This window comes from Eumetopias jubatus, unplaced genomic scaffold (genome assembly GCF_037043125.1).
Source record: "Eumetopias jubatus isolate StellerSeaLion01/CBP00866 unplaced genomic scaffold, mEumJub1_p1.0 scaffold_7, whole genome shotgun sequence".
Classification (NCBI taxonomy): Eukaryota; Metazoa; Chordata; class Mammalia; order Carnivora; family Otariidae; genus Eumetopias; species Eumetopias jubatus.
In genome coordinates, this window is record NW_028274813.1 from 120,668,558 (window position 1) to 120,689,102 (window position 20,545).

The 20,545-nt window shown below is 47.7% G+C and overlaps 1 protein-coding gene across 2 annotated transcripts in view; it reads right to left on the reverse strand.

Moving 5' to 3' along the window:
• Positions 1 to 20,545, reverse strand: part of ADAMTSL3 (ADAMTS like 3) — a 355,931-nt gene that overhangs the window by 294,536 nt on the left and 40,850 nt on the right. For both annotated transcript variants that reach the window (XM_088025151.1, XM_088025150.1), the window contains exon 2: positions 2,844 to 2,963. In XM_088025151.1, the coding sequence (XP_087881277.1) occupies positions 2,844 to 2,963 (120 nt within the window). The remainder of the gene's footprint in view (positions 1 to 2,843; positions 2,964 to 20,545) is intronic.

Below are 20,545 nucleotides of genomic sequence, written 5' to 3' on the forward strand. Positions count from 1 at the left end.
AGTTGGACATGCTCAGTTTCTTGATCTGGGTTTCTGTAGTCGGGTGATTCCAAACATAAAAAGGTATTTAAAAGTTCAGATATGTGTGTACTTTACTATACACATGCTAACGCTCCATAAAAAATTATTGTGTGAGGTCCCCGATGTCAGTGGAGAACACGCTTCTTCCTTTCCTTCAGCACAAGGATATCTGAGATTCTCTGAATGGGGTCTTTGTAAATCGTATGAGTCATAACAACAGCTAGATCACATGCTTACGTGCAGCAGGCCCTAGGCAGAGAGACTACACGAATGACCTCCTTTAATCCCTAAAGCATTTCCGGGTGGACACCATCCAGGTCTCCACCTCACACCGGAAGCATGAAGTCGCTTCAGGAAGTAAGGTGAAGCAGCGTGCCCAGCGTCACCCAGGAAGTCAAGCATCAGAACAGCGATTCAAAACCAACGCAGTCTGACTCCAGAGCTTGGGAGACAGAGAGAGAGAGAGAACACGAGCAGGGGGAGACGAAGGGCAGGAAGCAGGCTCCCCACTGAGCAGGGAGCCTGATGCGGGGCTCCATCCCAGGACCCTGGGACCATGACCTGAGCCGAAGGCAGACGCTTAACAACTGGAGCCACCCAGGCGTCCCCAGAGCCTCTGTTCTTAACTGATCTTCACATTTCGTTGTGTGCTGCAGGACCCGGGGATTTTTCAAGCTGGGTTTCCCTCTGCCTGAGAGGCTCCTGCCAGTACCACGTGGTCTGCACGCTCAGCATTAAGAGAAAAGAGGACCGAGGACTGGGGTGCCGGATTCTCTCTAGTGGAGCACGTTCTAGAGTTCGTTCAGGAGATACACCTAGTTGGGTACAAAAGCCTGTGTAGCCTGTTTTCTTTGCTTCTGCCAGTAGAAAGCAGGTGCTATTACTGACTTCCTATAGTCTGACCTGATTCCTTCCCCTTGAGAGAAACGCACAGTGGGGGCAACACACAATGTTTTCACATGCTGTTCGCTGGGGCTTTCTGGAACACCGTGTCTTAGGACAAGATTTCCACAGCGTGCCACACACTTTTAAGATCTGCTTTAGGCCTTTTGAAAAGGCTAAGGGGGCTTATTTTCCTCTTTTTCCAGCCTGCATATTGTTATTATATTAAACATAAATACAACGTATCCGTAGAACCTGGAGAAGGCATTAATCACTCTTTAATTAAACAGTACCTGGCTCATGATTTTCCAGACACCCTCTTTTATCCTCTACTGCCTTCTCAATTAGCTCCCTGAAGTTCTCACACAAAAACCTGTTGGATCATTGATTTCTCGATTAAAAGCCACCATAAATTACAGGCCCTATAAAAATCCACCGGGGAGAAGGGTAAAAAGCAACTTAATGATAGCTTAGACCCCATTAGCAGCCAGTCCCCAACGCCCATCGGAAGTGTTAACTGGGCTCCCCTACGTGAACGTGGGATGATCCCCTGCTGGCCCCTGCCCCCCACAGCAATGACTCACATACGCACTTTACAAGACACGTGGAAAATCGATTGCATGTTGAGATTTTTTGTTAAACAATTGGTCTCCTTTTACCACTGTTCCTGAGCACCTGGGTAGCTCCCTGCCCACAGCTGGGACCCGGGGTTCACAGCCTGCCCCTCACCCCAACCCCAGGTGCAGAGCCAAACGTCCCAAGTGCAGGCCATTCAGCAGCAGCCTGGCAGATGGAAATGAATGGGGCCTCCCCCCGAGCTGGGATGCAGGGTGCTGGGGTCAGACCGCCACTCCTGCCACCCTCGGCACCTGACTCGCCCTCCCTCACGAGCCTGGTCACTCTCCCGCCTCGTGTTCAGCACTCTGCCTGCCCGGCCTGCTCCCCATTGTCACATCCCACATCTGTGCACGCTGCGACGGCAACCGTCCCAGAGCAGCTGCTGCCGAGAAGCACCACCCACTCCCTAACTAGCATGCTGCAATCAGGCCCGAACTTGCTATGTGGCCTTGACCACACAGAAGAGGACACCTCGGTCACTGGCCCATCTTGCTCTGCCCCATCGTGTGTCCCGAGAAGACATTCTCGCCCCGTTCCACATCTGCACCTGACCCTGCAGGTGCCAGGCTCTGCCAGGTCCACCCAAGGCCTCCATCACCTTCAGTCCCACCCGAACACCCCCTGAACTCCAGCCCCACTAGCTAGAAACCTCTGCATTTGGCAGAGTGGACATGCTCTGCTTCCAATGAGTGGTGAGTGATTTCAGAGACACGTACGACCCTTCACGCTGTTAAGGCGTCAACGTGAGCTGGGAGTGGAAGGGAGTCAGTCCTGAGTACCCAGCTTCCATGCCTCAGCCAAGCACAGCCTTGTTCTCAGCGAGCTGCCATGAAGGAACTGAAACACACACACACACACGTGCATGAGTGCGCGAGGAGGCACGCCTGCCCTGTTCCTTTCCGCAAAATGGGCAAAAAGATCAATGTTGGCACTGGTGAAAGAAAGGGAGTAAAGGCCAGGAGGGCAAAGAGAGGGAGGCTTAATCAGAAAACAGTACTCTTGGATAATTTCAGATAATAAATAAATAAATTTGGTGATCACTAAAATGAACGAATCTACCACAGATTTCCGATAAAAATAAGAAAAAGTGACTCAAGCCGACACCCCGACCCGAGCAATAACCACACACTGTGTAGGAAATGGTCTGTGCAAGCGTGGGCAGCCCAGAGGTCTTGGGATCCTTCCAGAGAGTCAATGGCTTATTGAACTAGTTGTGCCAAGGGGAAGAAAACATGATTATTTTGAAGCTGTTTTTGAGAAACCGTTTCCGGCCCACTGGTGGACGGCAAAGCCAAAGGGAGGCTCTTTCAGGAGGTTCTTACCTGGTCATCATAGCGGTATGTGAGGAACTGCTCCCCTGTTGTGTCTTCGAGAAAACTTCCCTGGGGGGAGAGTGCAAACTCAGGAAGGAAGTAGGCTCCGGGGGACTTCTCTGCTGTGGCCTGAAAGGTAAGGTCACCTGGTTACAAATAAGGCCCCGTGAGGACCCCCTGACAGGTAGTCCCTGAAGCAGGGTGATTCCCAGAGCACCCACCCGCTAACGGCTGTCCTCACCAGGGAAGTGACCTTGCTTAGTAAAGGCCAAGGTGAGACACACCAGGAGTCTCTGTGAGGCGCTGTTGGGCTAGGACACCCCACTGGTCCACCTCAAACTGGCGCACACATTATTGATTGCCTGACACCTGCCCCCTCCCCACTGCCCACAACCTTCCAGCGATTCAGCTACAGTACAGTTAACTTAAGGCCTGTTGTTGCAAATCCACTGTTTCTAGGACTCTCTTCCTTTCCCATCCTTCCCTCCTTCTTTCCTTCCTTCCTGTTTTTGTTTGGTGAAAGAGTGAGATACAAAATTTTTTCCGCACTTCAAAAGAAACGCATGTTCGCCGTAGAAAACTTTGAAGATACCGATGAACACAAAAGAAGATATAAATCACCCCATAAATCCCTCCAACCTATAATCACCACTTCTAATTGTTTCGGCATATTTCCTTTGAGACTTTTTTTTTCTCATAATGCTCTGGATGTTTATATAAAAATCCAAGATGAAATAAACATGGCTTTTACAGGAAGACTCCATTGGGTTCAAGGGAAGCCCATAAGCTAGCATCTGAATCATTAGATGTAAGCCCCGTTGTCAGGGTTAAGGGGAGTCAGGAAGGAGGACATCATTTCTTGGAGACTACGGGCGGGTCCAATGGCCCAGGGGACTTGCCGCCATCACTTGCCATCACCTCCAGCCCATCCAAGAAAAGGTGGAGTGTGCCGAGTGCTTATCATGATCCCCGCTTTGACTGGTTGACAAGGAGGAAAGAGATAAAGGAGATGGAGCCCCCACCCCGTGTACAGCCCCCCCTAGTCCGGGAACACAGATCAACAATTCTGCCTCCAACAGGATACCTCACTCCGCCTGCTTGGGAAGGAGTAAGAATCCAAGAAAGAGGCCACAGGTGCTACGCTGAGGAAAACACTCTGTGCAAACAGAAAGAGTGGGGAATAAAAGTACCCCTCAAATACCTCTGCTCCTCCAATGGTCACATTCTCAAACTGCAGCAGGAACTTTGGTTAAAGCAAAAGATCCATGTGAATGCTGCACTTTAAAAAGAGCAATCAGTAGGTGATAGCTTTGGGAAGGCACAGAGAACAGATAACTCTATGTTTTGGTTGGCACTAGACTGTTCCAAAAACTTCAGAAGTTTCTTATGAAATTTCATTCACACAAGGTTTTCAGCCCAGTGAGCAACAGGAGTCTTCCCAGAGCCATGCAGCCCCCCATCTCCCTTGCCTTCCTTCAGAGCGGCTTGCTAGAGTCTGGATTCCTCTGATCTGAAGTGAAGAAAACAGGACAATCACGCGCAAGAGTTCAGTGTGGTGAGCAGCGAGGCCTGCCTTGACACAGGCCTGTCACCTCACTGTGTTTGGGCAGGTTTTCTCTAGTATGCCGCCTTCTGTGGGGGCGGCTTTGCTCCATAAGTTACGGAGAGGGGGGGTCCCCTGCAGCTTGCCGCAGTGCCAGGGGGTCAAGAGTCTGGCAGGGAAGTCTGGCCAGGCCCCGTCAAAGGTGCAGAGTGCGTCCATCACACCTGGCCAGCCGGCGCTCTGATGGTTGCTGAAGGCTATTGCCATAAGTTGCCTGGGAAGGAAAAGGGAGAGGAGCTAATACCACAGACCCCACAGAGACAACTGGCTCTCACATGTTTTAGTGCCGCTTTATGGATCTCAACATGAAACCCTAGAAAAAGCAAAAAATCTCCCCAGTGTTCATGTTTTCACTCCTTGGTGGTTATTTGCATAGGGGGGAAAAAATCACAGACTCTCTGGCTTGACTGTAGCTACAGCTGATCACCTTCCGCTTTCTGACCTGCTGTTCCAATGTGTAAATTTTAACAGGCTTAAAAAAAAAAAAAAAAGTAAGACAGGAATGAAAATGTCCATGTGAAAGTATGAGGTGAACTTAATGATAAGATTTCTTACTTCTGTGTATATTTCCTAGGCAGTTTGAGTATGTATCAAAGTCCAGTTATTCTCACCAAAGACAAACACATCTAGGGAAACCTCAGGAAAATCCTACATGACCGCAAGACAACAATGGGTTTCATCTCAAGACAGTTCCTATAAACTGATCACCAACATGCCTAGCAAACGGTCCATAACATTTCATTGCTGTAGTTGTGATTTGCTTCTGTTGCTTTTAGAATTCATAAAATCGCAATTTTAAATGCCTAAGGAGACTTGCCAGACACCACAGAGCAGAAGCCAGGCCTGGAGCCCATGAGCGACCATATGCAAAGACACAGATCCAGTTACAAAAGAGTGGGGGCTGGGAGCAGCCTAGGGTCGTCACCTGAAGACAGCTCCCTGAATACAGTGCTTTATATTTAGCTGACCACACATGCCACATGTATTTACTGAGCACCTACTATATGCCTGGAACCATTCTAAGAGCCATGGGTACGATGAGGAACAAGAAAGGTGAGGTCCTCAAATTTATGGAGGCTTCATTCTAATGGAGACCCAGAATAAGTAAATAAATTCGTAAACAAGAGAATTAAAGTTCTAAGTCATATAAAGGAAATCAATAGGGTGATATGGGGTAAGTTGAGTCTGCAGACAGGAGGGGTCAGTGAGGCTAATCCAGGTGGACAAGGAAGAGAGCAGAGAGAGGAGAATGGGAGGGGTAGGACATGCAGAGCACTGTGGGCCCAGGCAAGGGGTTAGAGAACCACCAGGTATATCTCAAACCTTGACTGCTTCATGGAGAATGGGTCAGAAGGGGGCAGGAATGGAACCATAAAGACCAGCTGGAAGGCTATTGCACTAATCCAGGAGAGAAGGGACAATTCCTTGGACAAGGATGATGGTGGAGAAGGGGAGAACTGAACGGACGAGAAGCAGAACCTACAAGACTTGCTGATGGGTGAGAAGGGATGAATCAAGGACAATTTCTGGGGTTTAGGCATGAGCAACAGGCTATAAAGGAATGCCATGGATGGGCAGCCCTGGCAGGAAGAGAGGGCAGGGAGGCAATAATTCTGTTTGAGGCATGTGAAGTCTGAGATGCCTAGGAGACATCCATGCAGAGAGCTTGAGGCGGCCATCCGTTTAATATGCAAGTCTGGAGCTCAGAAGGGCAGTCTAAGGCTGAAGACAGAGATTTTGGAAATCATCGTTGACATTTTCATACATACATACACTCACATGTTCACAGTCATCCTACCTGAAAGAACCCTCCCTAGAGAAAGAGTGTGACAAACTACAGGGCTTTGTCTGGGGCCCTCGATAATGCTAATGTCTGAAGGTAAGGAGAGAAGGAGCAAGCCCAAGAGGTTAAAACTGGTAATCACTTAGAGAAGAATAAACGAAAAAAGAGAAATACTGGGTCATGGAAGGATTCAGCATCAAAGAGAGGGGGCCAACTACCTTCAATGTCCCCGAGATATTGAATAAAAGGAGGCCGGAGAAGGGTCCACTGGGTGTGGCAACAAGGAGGTCATCGCTGACATCGACAAGATAGGTACAATGGAGTGGCAGGGAGCACGGTAATGGGTTTGGGGACCAGATGGGGGAAGACGAAGAGACCAGTAGAGGACACTTTGAACAAGGCAATGGTGAGAGGGAATATGGAAGTATGGGCAGAATTTTTAAAGATTGGAGAAATGGGAGCATGTGTGCTTGGTTATGGTAATCATCTAGCGGTAAGAGAGACCATGGAGGAGACGAGAGAGATAATCGCAGGAGTCGAGCCCTTGAGAAGACAGAGGAATGGGGTCCAAACTGCCCGCGGAGAGCCTGGCTTTCATAAAGATGATGGCCCTTGGTCCGTGTGTGTCTACACCACACCACACCCACCGGCAGACCCCTGACTTTGACCCTCCATCTTCCTTGTGCCTATTCCTAGACACCCCTCTCCAGGGTCCCAAGATCATCCACCTGTGTCCAGCACCCCACTTCCCAATTAAGCTTTCTTACCTCCCAGCTGGCTCTCTCCTGGGCCCCTCGGCAACGGCCCTACAGCCAGAAGAGCGGGCCGCCCGCATTTTCTCCCAAACCGCTGCCTTCTGCAGCAGGGTGGGACGGTCCTAAGCCTGCTGCGTGTGGACTCTTCTGAAGGTTCCTTTTGTCACACCACTGAACACTTCTCTGGGATCAGAGGATTCATGACTCTGTTTCCACACCATTAAAAACATCTACATTTAATTAGCTCCAGTGAGCTTGCTCTTCTCTGCTTAAATTCGGATGGGGTAAAATGAGGCACGTTTGCCCTATGTCTGATTCCTGTCGCAGGCTTCTGCCTCTCCTCCCAGGCCCACTGAGGTGTTGCATTTCGGAGGAAGTTCCCTAAGGCTGAGAACAGCGTCTCTATCACGTCTGCCCGTCCCGCACCGCAGGCGTGTGGGCAATAAGGAAGGAAGACTGGTGGGCTGCACTACCTGACCTGGGCAGGACAGGGTGCTTCCGCAGCCACCCCACCTGTGCGGTTCTAGGTCACTAGTCCCTGGGCAACAGCAGGTTCTCTACCGTTAAACAATGAAGACTTTATACTTAGCTCTTTTTGTCAAAATCTTTACTCCTGAGTAAATTTCTGATCACTCAAGAGTTGATTCTAAAGCCCCGCTTGCAATCCAAGTCCTTTCCCTCGATAGCGGCAAGGGTGCACCAAGGTCACAGTGCACCACCATGGCTGTCTGAAATTTGAAAGTGCGTGCTGTGGCATCCCACGATTATGAAAGCCCAGCACTTGAAAAGCCCCTCAGTCACCTAATCCGGTCTGTCTACCTCAAAATTCCTGCCAGATGCCCTACAGCCTCTACTTGAATACCTTTAGCGATGGGGAGCTCACTCCCTTAGAAGGCAACGGGGATCTGTCAGAAACTAGCAAGTTCACAGACACCAAACTGGTCAGAAGTGGCCCACTGCTCCCCAGTTGAGGTCTGAGGTGCCCCAGCCGCCAGCACCGCTCTTCTAGCATCCTCTCCCACAGCCCCCCCCCCGCCCCGCCCCTCCCTCCACAAACACATACATTCTAAGGTGAATTCCAGAGTCTGAGCCCAGTAAGCATCTGAGTCCCAGGATTACAGAATGCAAGAAACTTCAGAGACACTCGAATCCCCACCCCTCTCCTGGAGCAGGCATTTCTCCTGCAACACCTCCAACCGCCCAACAGAGGAGTCTTGAGAGGCCCTCTGGAGAGAAAGCTGGAGAAGAAGGCAATCAAGCTGTGAGGTGATATTTGTGAAAACGGTCTCATTTCATCTCATTTTGAGGTGGGTTCCGCTTGTCTCATTTCAAGACACAGGAGGGCAGGTGATTTGACCAGGGGCACATGAGCTTCCAGCAGCTGAGTGCAAAGTCACCTCTGTTCCGTTCCCCTGCCTCCATCAGTGGGAAACAGTCTGAGAAGAACCGGGCCTTCCTTTGGGAGAACTGGCTGAGTTCACTGGTGGCTTCCGAAAGCAAGCGCCATGCCGGTAACAGGCCTCCGAGAACAAGCGCCGACATCCTCACCCAGATGGGAGCAGACTCCCTACGTGTCAGGGAGGTGGCGTGCTCGGCTCCTGGCAGGGTGAGGTGACCCAAGAGGTCAGGTCCTGGAGTAGCAAGAGTGGAAGGGAAGGCAGGGGGGTAGGAAAGCTGGGCCAGGAAGTGTGCAATCTTCCCAGGGCACAGATCCAGGGCCCAGAGAGACGCTGCCAAAATGCATCATCCCCCCACCCCCACCCCCCAGCCCCTGTCCGCAGCTGCCGAGTCACCAGGGAAGGGGTCAGGAGGAATCCAAACGGCCCCTCCAGGGACCATGAATCTGAGACCTGGGGATGCAGCTGCATGTCCAGCTCCCGTTCCAGCTGAAGACTTTGACTCTGGCAGGAGGAAATAACCATATGATGCCAATTTGAGGACAAGATTTCAGTGTCCCAGGCCTCGATCTGTACCCCATAAGGATGGAGAATGCCTACCAGGACTGAGAAAAGGCTTGGCTGATATAATGGAAGGAGAGAGAAACAGGGGCGAAGAGGGTGTCCCTATAGTAGAGAAGGGGGCCCCTTGTGCCTTGAAGGTCAGGCAGTGACCAGTTAAGAAAAAAATACAATGTGATCCCCACTGAAATTCAACAGGCCAGGTTACAGACTTCTCCCAGCTTGGTCTGAGCACACCCGTGGAGCACGCACCTCCCTCCAGAGTGTGAACGCAGCCAAACACCACCCTGCTAACCTCTACAGACTTGCGGTCAGTGAAGGCCACCCAGTCTTTTCTCCATGTGCCACCACAAAGCCATGTCTCTGCACGCTGAGAACCAGACTGCACTGATCCCCATCCTCTAGACCTGGCCCATCACTCCAGCCTGTCAAGACTTTGGATCCCAACTCTGTCTCCCAGTATACACATCACTGTCCGGTCACTGTATACATCAGCCCAAATTTGAGCAGCATGCCCTCTATCCGCATCCTTGCACCACCACGAATACTGAGCAGGAGCAGGGCTGAGACCTGGGTCCTTCCAAGCCAAGAAGAGCCCGTCTCCAGGCTGACGGTGACTTTACCCAATCGCAGTCCCCTCATTTCAGATGTCCGCATGTTGGCCACTTGGGGATTCAAGAAACACCTTGCCAGATGCTTCACATCTGCAGTGACACAGACAAGGCATGAAGATGCGAGACAGAAGAACTGAGATCCCAAGAGATCTTAGTAGGTTGGGACAGAAGCTAAACGCATGAAGGCAAGGTCCAGAGGCACTAAGGAAGAACTCCTCCTCCTGACACCAGCGCTTAGCAGGCAACTGTTAAGGTTCCCATCTGGAACATTAATGCCCAGGAAGCCAATCTTGACTCATAGCAACCAAGATCCATAGGGGCAAATTCACTATATGGGTGCGAGGTTGGGACCACTCCTCCAAATGGTAATATTGGATGAGCCTAGAAGTGTGCCTCGCATGCAGAGCAGGCAGAACACACAGGTCCTGGGAACAGTCTGCAAGGACCATATTCTCTGGAGGGTCCTGAGGGTCGTTCCTCCTGGCCTGGCTAGCACACAGAACCTTACAGTGTGCACTTGCCAGAGCCCATAGGGGAAAATCAAGTTAATCAATATTATTTAAAATCAGCATACCAACCACATTTTTGCTCCCAAAAGTATGATGTGCATTTTGTCTCTTGAACCTGCAATGGTTGTTTAAAAATTTAAAAAAAAAAAAGCCCTTCCATTTGTTTTTTCAAGTAGGATGTCATCACTCCAAGACTTTTTACAATTTATATATGTGAAACCCATATATATGTATAGCACACCCACACACATACACACACACATATACTTTGGCAAGATTGGAAAAGTGGGCCAAAAGAAAATCAGTTTTCACGTTTTTTTTTGTTAGTTTTTAAAAATTTATGCTAGGGATTTAAGATTTGTCTTCCCTATTTACCATCAACTAATTAATATGTTCTCTTGATACTGTTAGGTTGAAAGACTGAATATTTGGATAAATATCTAAGTATGCCTTGCCCAAAATACCATGTAGTTTCAAACTTCAGCTTCAACTCTGAGTCACATTTTCAAAAGAAATATGAGCGGCAGACCCTTCTGGATCCTTCCTAGAGCTGTGAGGTGGAGTGTGCCTTGTGGGCATGCATATTCAGAACGAGCTGTTCCACACAGAAGGTCCTTCCCTGAATTTGTCACATTAAGACTCTCTTTAGCAAACTGGAATTTGGATCCAATAAACTCATTCATAGTACTAGTCTGCCTGCCACTAAACATGTACTCTCTCTCTCATTTTCTCTCTTCCTCTCCTTCCCTCCCTTGTCCCCCTACACACACACACACACACACACACACACACACACACACACACACACACTGGCGAACACATCTTTAATCAGCACCAAGAAGAACCAAGAGTCATGGGTGAAAAGACCTTGCTGGAACAGATTTCATCATTCAGTTTCCTGAAAAGAGAAAAGCTGAGAATGGAGTCGTAATACCTCCCTACATCTCTGAACCTTCTTCAGGGCTCAGCGCTGGGCTTTGTGCACGGAAGACATTCACCAATTCCCTTTCTTTCCCAGACAAAGCCGCATGGGTCGCCCCCGCCGCCCCCACAGAGCCCTGCATGACTGATGCCTGAATATTCTGTCCGCCACAGAGAGACCAAAACACTCTGGCTGAATATACCACACTGGCATTTCACAAGGGGGTTCTTTAAAAACTCCACTATTGCTCTGAATGGGGAGAGGAACGGAAGTCTTCCCCTGCCAATATACGCAATACAGATCCTTTTTTGCTGGACCCACCCCCCCCAAAAAAATTTTACTTAAGAGTTCATTTTTCAAGACCTTGAAGTAAGCTGACCCACTGGAACCAGCCTCAATTAGCAAAATGTCACATGGAAATAACTCTACCTTAAAATACCTCAGGGGAAAAACACTGAATATTGTATCCCCCGAACAGGGCTCTATTGGTAAAGAAAAAAACTAGATGGATGGTCACCTCAAACCTGACTAGACGGCAAACTCACTAACCCAGGCCGTCCCTCTCCCCCCCCAGTTCCTCCTCCTGGTCCGGTCCAACTGGGCAGGCAGCGCCCCAGAAGTCAGAAGTGGGGACCCCCGGTTTCTGAGGACCCTGAGCTGCTGGTGAGGATGCTGTGAGTGGGAACCGTTCTGGGCCGTCTCTGCGACCTTCCCCCCACCACTCCGCGATGGGGCTTCAGGGCTCAGGGAGGAATACTCTCAGGCCCAGCGTGGGCACAGGAATCTGCACTTTGATCCGAAAGTGAAGGATGTATTTTTCCCACAGCCTCTGCACCACTAACACTCATGATTATCTCTCTGGCAGAGAAAAGACATCTTTGCTTTTTAAATCGAGTACAAACAAGCATTTTATTTTACCAAAGTGGTGGTGAGGGGAGATCCCCAGAGCCTGGCGTGTCCAAGCAACTCTTGGGTTTGTGGTACCTATCCGGTTACTCGGTCCACATGTGTTTATTAAGCACCTACTACACACCAAGGCTGTTTTTGACACGCAGAATTCAGCAGTCAACAAAACAGACTAGAATCCCTTTTCCCAAGGAGCTTACAGTCTTAACGAGGGGAAGCAGAAAATGAACAGAAGAGAGACGTAAAATGTATACTACATCACATGGGAAAAGAATTGGGAGAGGGGACAAATTGCAGTTCTAAACAGAGCGGTCAGCACGTGACATCATGAGCACTGGGCGTTATACACAACTAACGAATCATTGCACATTACATCAAAAACTAATGATGTATTATATTTTCGCTAACTGAATTTAAATTAAAAAAATAAAATAAACAGAGAGGTCAGGGTAGGCCCAGGTAGATCAAGGTGCCTTGTGGAATCACTTTTTTTTTTTCTTTTTCTGATTTTCCAAACTGACAAGTTGGAGCCTGCCATTTTTCTTGGATGTTTCGAAATGTCTGCATTGTCTGAGACCCCAGCTGGGATCCGCAGGGCTCTGGACCCATCTGCTCCTACCTACAGCAGCGGTGTGACCCTTTGCTCCTTGGCCCCAAGTGCCCCTCTGCCTTCACAGCCAACCAACTCCAGCCCGGCCAGGCCCCAGTGCTCCAGTGCTCCCCTCTGGTTGTTCCAACATCTCCTGCTCCCAGTGAGCCACAGCCCGACCTGCCCGGGCCCCAATAACACGAGCACAATAAAGGGTGCCGAAAACCCCACTCGTTGACAACTGATTACTTATGTGGGCATGCTCTCTCTCTGTTGTCAACCTCAGAGCCCATTCCTGGGTATCAAGCAAATCTGTGTGTGTACCTCATGCATGAATTTGCATTAACTCAGTAGCAAGAAAGAAATCAAGAAAGAAGAGAAGAAAGAGAAAGAAATAAAGTAAAGAAAAAGGGAAAGAAAAAAAAAAAAAGCACTACCAGCTCTTCCTGATTTGGCAATGAGACACCACCCAACCTGACACAGTCCAGAAACACGCTGGGGACATATTCATGTTTATTCAAGATTTTTCTCACCCCCACAGCTTTATTTCTTTCAGGAAACAGCTCGTCTGTGTGGCTGAAATCATGCAGGCTTTCAAAATGCAGCCTTCCAAGAGAAGAAAAAGACAGAAATGTGCTGTTTGCACATACTCTGAAAAACATTTATATTCATCATAAGCCGGTTTGTTTTTCTAAGCTTAGCAGGGCAGGAAGTCTTCAGTACTAACACATCAGCAGAACTGCCAAATGTGCTGTGGGGATGCTCCTGCCTTTCGGAATTCTTAAACAAGCAAGACGATAGGAAGATAGTGATTTAGAGGCAGGGTGTCTTTGGTCCATGTGTATAAAGTGGCATCACGCTAATTTCCACAAACTACACAAAAACTGGAGGTTTTTCACATAAAATGCTAAGGACGTCTTGAAAACAAAAGGTGATGCTTTTATAAAATTAGGAGGCTAACGAGGCACCAGGGTGGCTAAGTCAGTTAAGCATCCGACTCTTGGTTTTGGCTCAGGTCGTGATCTCAGGGTCGTGAGATGGAGCCCCACGTTGGGCTCCACACTCAGAAGGGAGTCTGCTTGAGACTCTCTCCCTCTCTCTCTCTCTGCCCCTCTGCCTCTCCCCCTGCTCACATGTGCTCTGTTTCTCTCTCAAATAAATAAATCCTTTTTAAAAAATTAAGATGATAACATCCACCCCAGTGGTAACAGAGCCATACTGGAACCATAAATCAGCAGAAGAAATTATTACAAATGCATTACCTTTTGTTACAAAAGGAAAAGAGAGAGAGAGAGAGAAACTATAATCTTTGACCTAAGTGGGGTGTTGTTGAGATACAGGTTTATGTATTTAAGTTGATATATTTTAAGGTCCAGTTTGTTTCTTAATGATACATGGAGTGATAAGTCATTTCTTTTGAGTGCTTAAAACATCACCATACCATTCCATATTTGTTTGACATGAAAACACCACATCCTTCTCAGTCCTAAGTAAACATAGGATTAGTTTTACTAATGGCACCAGATACGTGGAGAATCACATTCATACACCAGCCACACTTGGAGACACTGGACACCTGTTACGATCGGTGATAGATGCTCAAGTTTAGAAAGGGGACTGGATTTGCAGCTGGGAGATCAGGCTCCAGCCCACCTCCACAGGAGACCGTGCAGTTCCTGGGACAGGCTTCCGGTCTCCAGGTCCTGCTCACCACATCGTTAAACAGGAGGACTGGCCTCAGTGAGCTCCAAAATTCCCCACAACTGGAGGAAAACCAGGCAAGGAGATGAAGGTGTGGTAATTTTGTTTGTTTACTGTATTTTGTAATTTATGAAAGGAATATTGTTGGTATGACTTTAGAAAGCCTCCTGCACACACACACACACACAAAATACCCAGCAGTCAAAGCAAAACTCTAGCATCCTTCTTAATGAGAGTCATTGCATTTTCTTAAACCAAAAGCAGGCCCAGGAGAGAAGAGCAGAGTGACTCCTTTAGTGACTCAAAGGCCCCTAAGATACAGCCTCATGAAGCCCAGCATTAAAAGAAAAACACAGAATAATTTCAGGATAAAAGAGTGAATGCCGTGGACACTAACCTTTTTCTCTGCGCCCCGCCGCCCCTGCCACTAGGGAGAGGGAGCTTACATAAGGTGCATTTGTGCCGTCCAAGACTCAGTTTCCTCACCTGTAAAATGGAGGTGAAAACCGTACACCTTCCCTAACTACTTAATAAAATAATGCAAATGGTGGTGCTCTTTAAATTGTTAGGAAGCTGCACAGTGTCTATTACCATGATTGTTATTATCACAAAGTCCCCAAAACACGTTTTTAATGGAAGCATTAACAGAAGCATGTCCCGAGTCCCTCCTCTTGTGCATGCACTGTGCTAGGCATCAGAGACCCCCACAAGGCACAGTCCATGCCCTTGGGAGCTCTCCGTCTTGGGCTGGGTGTGGGCTCAGAATGCTGTGGGAACATATAAGAGGGACAAGGCGGAGGAGGAAGGAGGGAGGTCACAGAATGCATCGTGAACACAAGAGCCACCCCGCTGAGAGGCAAAGAACAAAGAGGAATTAGGATAATGGAGAGAAGAATGGGGGAACAGAGGCTTCTAGAATAACGCGGGCATGACAAACAGTGTGGACCAACCAGGAGACTGGAAAGAACAGGGCAGGTTGGAGGTGGCCCTGTGTGGCTGGAGCACAGAAGAGGAGAGAAGCCGGAGGAAGCCGGAGGAAGCCGGAGGGGCAGGCGTGGGCTGGTGAAGGGGGTCTGGTGGCACAGATCCAGAAATCTGTGCTTTTCCTTGGGAAGCACTGGAGGGGTGTTAGGTAGACACGTGAGACTATGATTACGGAGACTGGATAGGAAGGGATGAGACAGAAGGCCAGGAGGCCAGCAGGCTACGATGATACCCAGCAGAGAACCAACGGTGGCCATGAGGACAAAGACGGGAATGAGCCCTAACAAGATAACGTATCTCAGAACTTAAGAAAACAATTACGCCAATGTGTTTCACATATTAGGGAGACATGAACATGTTTTAGAAACAAAAATCTAAATGATGAAAATGGACTCTTGGAAAAAAAAAAAAAACGGAAAATCTCAATGGTCTTTAACCATTAAAGAAATAGATTCAGTATTTAACATTCTTCCCATGGAGGAAACAATACATCTGGAAGGTTTTAGAGGTGAGCTCTACAAAACATTTGAAGTATAAATAATTCCAATCTTAACAACAACAAAAAAAATCTTTTAAAAAAGAGAAAAAGAGAAACCCTCGATAATTCATTTCATGAGATTATCACCTTGATAACAAAACCAGGCAAGAACGATGCAACAAAGAAATTACATCTCAACCTCACTCTTAAAATGAATGCAAAGTTCCTAAATAAAATATAAGCAAAATAAAGCTCACACTGTATAAAAAGAAACCATCCAGGGAAGGGCGGATCAATCAGTCGTGGCGTATTTGTGCCCTGGAACACAACAGAGCAGGAAAAAGGAATGATCTCAGCTTCACACATCGACAGAGATGAAATTTCAAACCACAACATGGAGCAGAATAGACACAGTATGATTTCATTTGTATACAATTCAGAAATGGTGCCACATAATCTGTGATTTAGAGATACAGACTCAAGAGGCTAGAGGCAATACAGACACAAAGTTCACTTTTTGCTGTGGTTACTTCTGAGCACACAGGAGGATGTGACAGGAAAGGGACACACAAGTAGCTTCAGGGCTACTGATAATGTGGCATTTCATAAGCTCCATGGTGAGTACTGTTTATTACATCATTGTTCCTGGGCCATCTCCCGTGTGGTTGTGCAAGTCGGGTACTGCATACTGGCATATGGCCATCCTCCTTTAAAAATCATGTTATGGGAGGGCGCCTGGGTGGCTCAGTCGTTGGGCGTCGTCTGCCTTCGGCTCAGGCCATGATCCCAGGGTCCTGGGATCGAGCCCCGCATCGGGCTCCCTGCTCGGCGGGAAGCCTGCTTCTTCTCCCTCTCCCACTCCCCCTGCTTGTGTTCCCTCTCTTGCTGTGTCTCCCTCTTGTCAAATAAATAAAATCCTTTAAAAAAACTAAAAAAATAAAAACCATGTTATGCGGGCACCTGGGTGGCTCAGTCAGTTAAACAGCTGACTCTGGATTTTGGCTCAGGTCATGATCTCAGGGTCATGAGATCAAGCCCCATGTCACTCTCCATGCTCAGCAAGGAGTCTGCTTGAGATTCTCCCTCTCCCTCTGCCTCTGCTTCTCCCCCCCCAATAAACAACTCTTTTAAAAAATCATGTTATGAACTTAGAGTGGAAATCATTTCACAATACATGTGAGTCAAACCATGAGGCTAAGCACCTTAAACCTATACAGTAATATGTCAGTTACATCTCAATAAAATTAGAAAAAAACATGTTATATAAATTGCCTTTATATATATTACCTATATTTATTATTTATAGATAATAAAAAAAGTTTTAAGTTAGACTTTTCATATATGCATGTTTATATTTCCCACTTACATCAATGGGAAAGTGGTGACTCATTCAAGAAATTCTTCAGGACAACAGGTAAATTAGGAAGAAAAAAGGGCAAATTCAGATCCCTCCTCAATCAAGGCACCAAAATCAATTCCATGTGAAAACAAATATAAGGCTAAAGCATATATATATTATATTATACTATATTACACACAGTATAATACATGACATACCATATAGATATCACATATATATCCACTATTTTATAGACTCAAGAATCATGGAAGAAAAGTCTGCTATCCACCTGTCTTCCCATGTGAGTTACTTTTTCTTTCACCCAGAATTTGTGAACGTACATAGGCTAGCTGATGTAAGTAAATGTCTACAAATGTGGCTTCCTAAAAAGACTGTTTCTATTGACTTTCTTTCCGTGTGAGTGGGCCACACTTCCCTGTTGGTTTGTGTTGCACATTTTTTTTGTTGAAAACTAGACATTTCAAAGACCAGAATGTGGCAACTCAGGAAAGCTTTCCATCTTGAACCTTAGAAGTCAGACACTTTACCAGAACATGGGTACGTCTCCGCTTGTGTCTTTTTGCACCGGTCCCGACTACGACCCTGACAGGCTCAGGCTGGTGCTCATTCAAGGACGCTTTGTAGTCAGAGCTGCTTCACTGCAGCCTCCTCCCCAGCCACTCCTCTCCCTCCATCCCCTGCTGCTCCTGCTGCTGCTGTTTGCACACTAGGTCCCCCCCCCGCCCCCCATCTGCTCCCCGCGGCTCTCAGCACTTCCCTCGTGACCGGCACTTTGTGGTTCTCCACTGTGTTCCACGGTCTTCCGTCCCCTTGCATTGCTTTCAACTCCTCCACTGCATTTTTGCTCGGAAAGCCCCATTTCTTTTCAGCTTAAGAAAGCCGCCTGGGTGTGTGGTGGAAGCTCCTTGAGGACCCTTCCTGATTTGGGACTAAATGCGCCGTCTCTGTGCTCTCACGTACACGATGCTGCTCAAAGCTGCTCCGAGAGGCCACCATGTCAGCCACGGCAAGAAGCAGGCACGACCAAGGCCCCGGGAGGCCCCCAGAGAACCCGCTGGCTGCAAGCCCTCTCCTAGGACACCAGGAGAACTCCCCTCTGCCCCTAATCCCCATTCTCTTCCCAGACAGAGAAAAGCTCTGAGCCTTTATCCTAATGCACAGTCTCCATAGGAGCTGGTAGAGCCTGAATCCTCTCTCCAGACCGGCCTGCCTGTCAGCCCCAGAACCAACCCTTTACCAGAGGGGCGGCTGGCTTTAGATAGCTTTAGAGGGGAGAGTAGCATGAACCAATTCAATCTGCTATCACCATAGGACTGCATGACCTTAAATGATTCTGATATAGCCACTGTACAGAATAAAATAGATTTAATGCATATCAGATCTAGGTGTGGGAAAAATCTTCAGGAGCACATCAAAGGCAGAACCCATAAAAATATTTATAAAGTTAATACCAAAATTAAATTTTTAAATACAATTTAAAAGTGAATACCAAAAAATGAATAATCCAATTAACAAATGGGCAGAAGACATGAATAGACATTTTCCCAAAGAAGACATACGAATGACCAACAGACACATGAAAAGATGCTCAACATCACTCATCATCAGAGAAATACAAATCAAAACCACAAGGAGATATCACTTCACACCTGTCAGAATGGCTAAAATCAACAACACAGGAAACAACAGGTGTTGGCAAGGATATGGAGAAAGGGGAACTCTCTTACACTGTTGGTGGGAATGCAAACTGGTGCAGCCGCTGTGGAAAACAGTATGGAGGTTCCTCAAAAAGTTAAAAATACAACTACCCTACAACCCAGCAACTGCACTACTAGGTATTTACCCAAATATAAAAATACTAATTTGAAGGGATACATGCACCCTGATGTTTATAGCAGCATTATCTACAATAGTCAAATTATGGAAATAGCCCAAGTGTCCATCAATTGATGAATGGATAAAGAAAATGTGATATATATATATATATCACAGACACACACACACTCTCTCTCTCTCAATGAAATATTACTTGGCCATCAAAAAGAATGAAATCTTGCCATCTGCAATGAAATGGATGGCACTAGACAGTATTATGCTCAGTGAAATAAGTCAGAGAAAGACAAATACCATATGATTTCACTCATATGTGGAATTTAAGAAATAAAACAAAGAAGCATAGAGGGAAAAAAAGAGGAAAATGAAGAAACAGACTCTTAACTATAAGGAACAAACTGCTGGTTACCAGAGGGGAGATGGGTGGGGATGGGGAAAACAGGTGCTGGGGATGAGGAAGGGCACTTGTGCTGATGAGAGCCAGGTGTTGTATGGAAGTATCAGATCACTAACTGTACACCTGAAACTAATATTACCCTGTACGTGAACTAACTGGAATTTAAATAAAAACTTTTTAAAAATCCTTTCAAAGAAAAAAATTTTAAGTGAATAATAAAACATTAAAATATTTTAAACATAAGTAACACACAAAAGGTTACTAACTTCAGTGTATAATAACACTGTTTAAAAAATCAGCAAGAAGATGAGGAAGAGATTAATAGGAACACAGGCAAAGACATGAGTAGGAAACCCATAAAAGAAGACATGAACACAGCTATTAAACTTATGGATATCACTAGCAATAAAAAATAAATTTCAAACACTTATCAGATTGGCAAAGACTCTTTAAAATACTACCCACAGCCGGCAAGGGTCACAATTGAAACACACTGTAGCAAACTAGACTTTCAAATGTTTAAATTCAAATAAAGAACACACTGCAGGGAGGAGGAGCAAGACGGCGGAGGAGTAGGAGACCTGGATTTCGTCTGGTCTCAGGAATTCAGCTGAATAGGGATCAAACCATTCTGAACACCTACGAACTCAACAGGAGATCGAACAGGAGAGTAGCAACAACTCTCTGAACAGAAAAGCAACCACTTTCTGGAAGGTAGGACGTGCGGAGAAGTGAATCCGAGGCGATATTCGGGAGGATAGACGGCGGGGGAGGGGGCCTCCGTTGGCTGCTTTTGGCAAGTGCTAGAGCCGCGGAGCACAAAATCGGAACATTTAGAAGTCGGCTCCGCGGAGGGACGTCGCTCCAGTGGCTAAGCAGGAGGTGGAATCCTCCCGGGACAGTGTGGTCTCCGGACCCTCGGGGTCACAGAAAGACCAGGGGTGCCTGAGTGCGCCAGAGCTCCCAGGGATCGGAGCGGGGAAGCCGGCTGCAGAGACGGAGCCGAGGCGCTGGCTCTCAGCTCGGGGTGGCCATAAACTGTGATCCGCGGCCCAGTCGGGCCACTGCTCCTCCAGCAGGGACCCAACAAGCGGCAGAGCCGGGGAGACTCCCCTCCCTCCCCCGGGAGGAGCGGCGCGGGAGCGCACCGCAGGGATCTGCTGGGTTTGGAGACTCCACACGGGGTCGGGTGCCAGAGATAGAAACGCTCGGCCACAGGCCGGGTGAGCACGGAGTGCGGCCGGAGACCGGGGAGACGGGAGTGACTGCTTTTCTCTGGGGGCGCACTGAGGAGCGGGGCCCCGAGTTCTCAGCTCCTC